The sequence below is a fragment of the Papilio polytes genome, unplaced genomic scaffold, assembly GCF_000836215.1.
Source record: "Papilio polytes unplaced genomic scaffold, Ppol_1.0 DF822067.1, whole genome shotgun sequence".
In the NCBI taxonomy this organism is placed as follows: Eukaryota; Metazoa; Arthropoda; class Insecta; order Lepidoptera; family Papilionidae; genus Papilio; species Papilio polytes.
This window is the reverse complement of record NW_013527137.1, coordinates 1,534,954-1,542,655: the sequence shown is the minus strand read 5'-3', so window position 1 is coordinate 1,542,655 and position 7,702 is coordinate 1,534,954. Positions and strand designations below refer to the sequence as shown.

Genomic DNA, 7,702 nt, shown 5'->3' with positions numbered 1-7,702 from the left:
ATCCTCAAGTTCCTCAAATGGGAGCAGTCGATCCTTTCGGTTACGGTGCCCCGCAACCTATCATACCAGCACCGAGACCGACCTACAACCCACCAACGTATCCCAAACCGAAACCAACACCTAGCAACTCTAAGATCACAAACCTTAAGGGTCCATACGTCTTTAATGGAAAGCCAGGCGACAATGTCTATGTGCTAAGAGACACATACAATTCTATATACTCAGATGCTCTTCAAAACTTCTACCCTTAAAATGTAATTGGTACTCATAGGATATAAATGAATGGCTCGTATCGAGCTTGTGTTTAGAAATACAATTTTGATTAATTTTTCTCAATGGTGCAATCAGCTTTTTTTTCTTTTAAATATATAGTTATGTATCGTCATTAATTGTATCAGCAAGATCAAAATTTCATCTTGATAGACTTACAGGAAAAGTGCCCATCATTAAAATTTTCTTTCTCGCATTAAATTTTTCTATATAATTTAAAGTAAGCGTTTCTTTAAGAAAAAGAGTTCAACGAGATTTGGTAAAATATCATAGCAAACTTTTTATTCTTATTTCTGATACTAATGTCATGACATGATTAAGTAATTGGTAGTAATTAATTAAGTAATTACTTAGTAATTTGTCTTTGTAAAAGCTTATAATTTAATTTATTTTATAAAACGTAGGGCTTATTTAAAATTATAATTTATTTTAGAAAAGTAAGTACAAACTGGAAACAATGTATTAATCCATCCATTAGTAATCTAGATTTACATTTAATTTACCTAGATAAATTCATTAAGGAATGTGTCTCCTACATTATTTAGCAGGTAGATGTTTTAAAAATAATTTTTACTTAATTTAATACATAATATTTATACTACTTGCATTTTATGACTCAGTGCTTTATAAACTTAATATTAACTTAGTTATAAGTTCATGAAATATGAAAGACTTGATAATTTCATATACTATATAGATTAAGGTATAATTATGTCACCTCCTAGTCTCGTCAATTATGTAAACGAGATAAGTAGAGAGTACGATAACCAATATGTTCGAAAAAAATTATGTTTTAAAATATAAAACTACTTTAGAGTACAACTAATGTAATTTGGTATTTACTCAAAGTTAAACAGATGTTTAAAACATATGGGCAAATGGACCAAAACAGATCCATTGTCTTATTAAGAAATTAAAAAATGTACTTCATTCTTAATTCAAAATAACTATAATAAAATCATAGTAAATTGTTGAGAAAATACAGTCGTTTTTCTTTCTTCAATTGTTTCATTTTTTTGTATAAATGCACAATTTGTTCAATAAAAAAAAAATCCCCCTGCAGGAACTGAGTGCATACAATATATAATGCATAAATGTTTATAAGTACAATAACATTTTACTTTTGTATGAATACATTCACAGAAATAATCGTTGTGATATCTTCGCTATCTATTTCATTATCATTTACTTAAATGTGTTATAAACTCGTATTAGTTACGCCGTAATGTTGGCAAACAAAAATAACTCAAAAGCTATTTGAGTAAGCAAATTTCAAAAGTGGATAATAATCGTAACAATTTGGAAAAAACGATTAGGTTGTAATATAAGTTTTTTGTTTGATGAAATACTTCACAAGATTTTTTTTACATATTTTCTATTCATAAACAATTTGCAATAACATTTTTTTAATATTATTGGTGCTTAAATATCTGTTATAATACTATGTCGTTTGCAAAAATGTGAAAAGATTGTGTGTTATAATCTAACAAATTTACAAATACTTGTATAATGCCCTCAAATGAGTGAGAAATAAATACATTTTTTACTATTCTTTTTATTTTATTCTTTCACCTTCCGCCAAATTCGTAGGAAATTGCGCTATTGCTTGGCTTGATTCAATATTGAAACAAAGCAAAAAATCAATAAGTTACAATTACAATAGCTGAGGAAATCGACAGAGCATGGTAGTACCACAACCTCATTGATGACAGAAGTTAAGCATAGTAGTCTATTAATTCATTGGACAACGATAACTAGTAATTCCATTTCTATCAGGCCTTAAAAAAACGCGAAGGATCTCAATTCGATTAGTGTATTTTTTTAAATTGACCGCCGTTAAATTGAAGTATAGATGTTAGTGTTGCCCGTAAAAGACTTTCGAGTAAGTTTCCAGTTCGGTAAAAAGGAAAAAGTCTTAAGATTGATCAGAACTAATTATTTTAATTATAATTTATTTTTATTAAATAAGCTAATCGACACCTGAATAACTGTTTAATAGGTTTTTATATAAACACTTCAGAAAATGGTTTTTAAGAAGTCAACTTACCTTGATAGTAGTTTTTGAACGAAACAAAAACTGTCAAAATTAGTTTAGCACGTAAGAGCAGGAAATGTTAAAATAACACGAAACTCAATTAAAATACAAACAAAACTCAAATTATAAAAATAGAAAAACTAGCAACGATCTATGTACCATATTTGTTTTCTTATTGATATAACTTTGTAATAATAAATCGCGAACATGAGTGTTAATTAAAGTGACGTTTATTAAATAACAAAACGAGTAGAATGACCAGTGTTTTTTTTATTCTCTCGTTTAGTATTAATATAAACTAACATGTTTCGGAGTCGAAGTTGGTTCGGCGCGTCTTGGGGAAGGCCTAAAAATCCCCATTCTTTGGAGAGGTTAAAATATCTTCACAACATTCTGTCTAAAAACACAACCGTATCTGAAAGTAATCGTGGTACCCTCGTGGAATCCTTAAGGTGTATTGCAGAAATTTTGATATGGGGTGACCAGAATGACAGCTCTGTGTTCGAGTAAGTATCCTTATCATTATGTAGTTAATGGAAATTTATTGTAATACTGAGTCATTTATATAAACTGTTGCAATCATGTATGTTGTATACAGTTTCATGTTTTATGCCCTGTTGTATATTTGAGGACAACTGAATATACTTAGTTAGATTTCTTATGAGAAACTATTGAGTTTTAAAAAGTTACATTGTATTTTTTAATTTACACTTATTAGTTTCTTATACACATCTAAGTTCCATGATGAGTAAATCAATTAGCAAAATTTAATTTATATACTACATTGGATTTCACATATTAGTAGATTTATAGATGTTCTATAATTTTCATAGTTATCTGCTCTTTCCAGCTTCTTTCTAGAGAAGAATATGCTCTCCTATTTCCTTAAGATAATGAGACAAAAATGTGGAGGATCTTCATATGTCTGTGTCCAGTTACTGCAGACATTAAATATTTTATTTGAAAACATTAGAAATGAAACTTCTTTATGTAAGTAACTATCTTTTGAGTGCAATTTAATCCATATAGAATAAAAAATACATAGCCTACATTCTTACATTCTTACATAGCCTATGTGTAAGGAACACAGAGGCAAACACATTTGAGGAACACAAACTATGTTATATATCTGTGCCAAATTTTATCAAGATCAGTTAAGCTGTTCTGAAGATACTTTTTAACATACATCCATCCATCTAATAAGATAACACCATCAAATAAGATTAACATATAAATTTAAGAAATATTTATTTCATGAAACTCAACCGTTTTAAATTTTACTAAGTTGTTTGTATAAGATTAGCACAAACCAAGAGATATGAGTCTCAAAAGTCTTTTGGACTATTTTCACCTGGGAAATTTAAGAGTAGTGAAAGCAAGGCCTTCTGTCTTATATGACAGAACAACCAATGTTATTAATATTTACCTATCTAATGTCTTGGATGGTTTCTTTTTATAACTTTATTATTTTTAGATTACTTGCTAAGCAACAACCATGTTAATTCAATAATAGTTCACAAGTTTGATATATCAGATGAAGAAGTTATGGCATATTATATTTCTTTCCTGAAGACCCTAAGCCTTAAATTGAATAATCACACCATACACTTCTTTTATAATGAGGTAAGATAAAAATAGTACAACTAAAATTAACACTCGCATCATACAAAATAAGTCAATGATAGGACAGGTGTTTCTAATATTTGCATGAGCAAAATTGTTTCAAAGTTACATTTCTCCTAAGACTCCGTCCACATGGAGTTGAAAAAAACAAACACAAGTAGCCTATGTGTTCTTCCAGACTATCATCTACATGTATACCAAATTTCATTGAGATTCATTTAGATTTTTAGGCTACAAACTCTAACAAACATCCATCCATCCATCTAAATGTTTGCATTTGTAATATTAGTAAGAAGTTAGTTATGATAGATGATTTTTAATGTTCATTTAAATTCTCCATAGAGACAGTGCAAGACTTCTTTTATCAAATTTTTATTACTTACATAAAATTAATTTATTAAACTGATATTGAATACTCGTACGACTTTTTTGATAAGGTTTTATCTTAATTAAAAAAATGTTTCTTGAACTGCATGAATGTAAACTTAATGAAAATAGTAATTAACTTGATAATAGTTGTAGTATAAAAAATGTTATTATCATTCTTTAATAATTGTACTGTTTAGGCTTTTTGTAGATAATTTGCGGCCTGGAGTTAAATAGATTGATTTATCAAAATACACTAACTATAGCAATTTTTTTTCCGATTATACTGTCTTTACTCGCATTATAATAAAGTTTTGACTTTAAACCATAAAAAATATGCTTTATTGTATTTTTTTGTCTGCCTTTCAGCATACAAAAGATTTCCCATTGTACACCGAGGCAATTAAGTTTTTCAATCACCCTGAATCAATGGTTCGAATTGCGGTGCGTACTCTTACGTTGAATGTATACAGGGTGCAGGATGCCAGTATGCTTCGGTTTATAAGGGATCGGTAAGATTTTTCTTCACATTTAGCGAGGTCTTGTAGCCCACTGAGGGTGACTTAGCTATAGTCAATAATACTGACATTGCAGCTAGGATTCTCTGAATTGAAAGATATAATATTTCTATAAGAAATCATCTATTAATACTAGCTTTTGCCCTCGGCTTGGTCCGAGCGAAATAAAAACAATAGGTAGGCTATGTGTTCTACATTTGTGATTAATTTTCTCTAGATACGTTTAGCCGTTCTGTAGATAAAAATTATAAAAAAACATCTATCCATTTATCTAAACTGTCGTCTTTAGTGAGATTAATAAGATTTATTAGCTAATATGTGTGTATTAAGTAAATATTGTTTTTTACAGGACAGCAGCACCTTATTTTAGCAACTTAGTTTGGTTTATAGGAAAGCATATACTGGAATTAGATGCATGTGTCAGAAACGATGCTGAGTAAGTGACAATATTTTAAAAAAATAACTTCCTTATTATTTATTTCTTATTTAGCAAATTATATTTTTTCAGTCATCAATCTCAACAGAAATTAGACGATTTAGTTGCGGAACATTTGGATCATCTACATTATATAAATGATATTTTATGTCTAAACATTCCTGATCTCAATGACGTTTTGACCGAACATTTGTTACACAAATTACTTATACCTTTATACATTTATTCTTTAACATCTGAACCTAATAAAAGACCTGTTTCCTCTTCACCTTATAATAGAGATCATATTCAAAGTATAGAAGTTATTACAAGGAATTTAGAAGCTATTTTAAAAGGCAAAAACACTGATACACCAACAAGAATGAACTATCCCATACAAAGAATAGAATCGGAAGAGGAAACTAAACCTTCAGTATCGTGTGTTGTCGCTTTATTTTTACTATCTCAAGTATTTTTAATTATAACACACGGACCAATAGTTCATGCTCTAGCATGGATAATACTGCAATCAGATTTATCAGTATTCGAAGAAGGTGCAACTAAAATACTAGAAATGTATCTAAGTAAAGCAAAAACTAATGTCAAATTGGAATTCTCAAAACCACAATTAAGTTTGGAGAAAGCTCTAGAAACATCCGGACAAGAAAGAGATTATACAACACCTGAGTACAGTGGTGCAAAAGGTTTCGGTTACGACACAGATCATTCCAGTTGTGACCTTGATCCGGAACTTGTGTCGACTTCCCTACCTTCTACATCACATATTAGTGAAACTTCAAGTATAGCTCACGATTCGACCGAAGATCTAGTGACTCAAATACAGTCTATAAAAACTTCGATAGTATCAGCACAGAATATGCCAGATTCTCCATTACCGGATTCCGGTATCGATTCTAGTTCATCCAAAACATTGTCAGATTTAAATAATATAACCGATGAAGAGAAACAGAAATTACTAGCTGTGATGCCGAGTACATCAACTGAGAAGAATTTAAATATAGAAAATGTATTAGAGAAAGAAACTATAGAAGTAGATAAAAGGCCCTTCTTGAAGACGGTTCTAGAATCTTTAGATTGCAGTGAAAACGATTATAAAGCGTTATTCGCTTTATGTCTATTATTTGCTTTAATAAATAACAAAGGTGAGTTATTCTAGAAGATTTTAGCATGTTACTTGATCTTTTGATATGAACTAATTATTTTCTTTTTCTTTGCTTACATTTGGTATTAGTCGGTAAGAATTTTTCTATTGTTGAAATATTAAACTACTTTTTCAATGTTTAAAACCTAATAATTTATTTCTAGGAGTGAATACAGAGCTTCTGGATACATTATTGTGCCCTGAAGTAGAAGATACATCAAGAAATTCAACCACAAGTATTAGAGAGGAAGGTACAGAAGATGCAAGTGAACAGAGGGAGACTCCAGTGCGAACCAAGCGACCTCTACAAAGTTTCAATGCACTACTAATAAATAAATTGATGGCTATTGCTAACCTCAGTTGTAAACCAGGTAAGATATATCAGAGAAAAACAAACACGTCGGCGACAAGTCGGTATTAAGCTCTCTTTACACGCTCAGTTTTATCTGACAGTTTTATCGGAACAGTCCGACGTTCAGATAAATGTAACAAAACTGGGAACTTCAGATTTACCTACATACGTAAGATTTATCCGAACTATCCCACTGTTTATAAAACTGAGCGTGTGTAGCGGGCTTAATGTACCTAAATTGACGAAAGAACAAGACATCTCGATATAATTTTTGATACTTGTTAGGATAAAATCTGTAAATAAATGAGTGAAGACCTAACCAAAGAATACGATTTAAAAAAATTGCCCAACTTTTGGTTTCTTTCCTCGATATATGTATTTTCATTACATTATGACATTTGTGCTAGGTTCATACTTGGCTGTTATAGGCCAGTAGTGCTAAATAACTGGATTGGCATTCAACTGGCATAGTGTGAACCCGAATTGGCGAGTGCATACAATCCATGCCTAGCCTGTGCTACTGTCCAATTGTACTGGCCAAGTGTGAGTCGCGTATTTTTTTCTAAACCGATTGCGACTAGTGCGATATAATTCGACGTTACACATTCCAGTGAAGTGAACTGACAAGTGTAATAAAAATACCGAGTAACTAATTTAGCAAAAAATGACTCTTTGTGCCATTGTTTTGCAGCTAATTTTATGATATTTTGTCATCTTTCTCCTTATCCTATTCCCGTAGGATCGGCGCAACAGGTTTTTGTCCTCTACATAACTCTATCATACGTCATCTCAGTCAACACTCCCTTTTTGATAATGTCACCTTTCACACAATCCATCCATCTAGATCTACCTCTACCGGTGTACCACACTCATAACTAACGTTCTCCTTGTTACATGCGATTCATCCCATAACATGCCATACCATAACCTTATACTTCTCACTTTTTCTACAACAGGCTAT

At 30.8% G+C, this 7,702-nt stretch overlaps 2 protein-coding genes across 2 annotated transcripts in view; both read left to right on the top strand.

The window, feature by feature from the left end:
• The window catches only part of LOC106106819, a 53,522-nt gene extending 52,280 nt beyond the window's left edge, over positions 1–1,242 (top strand). The window contains exon 5 of the mRNA XM_013287477.1: positions 1–1,242. Within this exon, the coding sequence (XP_013142931.1) occupies positions 1–251 (251 nt within the window). The 3' untranslated portion in view covers positions 252–1,242.
• A 1,101-nt stretch (positions 1,243–2,343) lies between these two features.
• Positions 2,344–7,702, top strand: part of LOC106106818 (protein CLEC16A) — a 10,808-nt gene continuing 5,449 nt past the window's right edge. Inside the window, exons 1-7 of the mRNA XM_013287476.1 lie at positions 2,344–2,811; positions 3,156–3,295; positions 3,780–3,928; positions 4,664–4,806; positions 5,162–5,248; positions 5,321–6,390; positions 6,554–6,807. Coding sequence (XP_013142930.1) covers positions 2,609–2,811; positions 3,156–3,295; positions 3,780–3,928; positions 4,664–4,806; positions 5,162–5,248; positions 5,321–6,390; positions 6,554–6,807 — 2,046 coding nt within the window. The 5' untranslated portion in view covers positions 2,344–2,608. The remainder of the gene's footprint in view (positions 2,812–3,155; positions 3,296–3,779; positions 3,929–4,663; positions 4,807–5,161; positions 5,249–5,320; positions 6,391–6,553; positions 6,808–7,702) is intronic.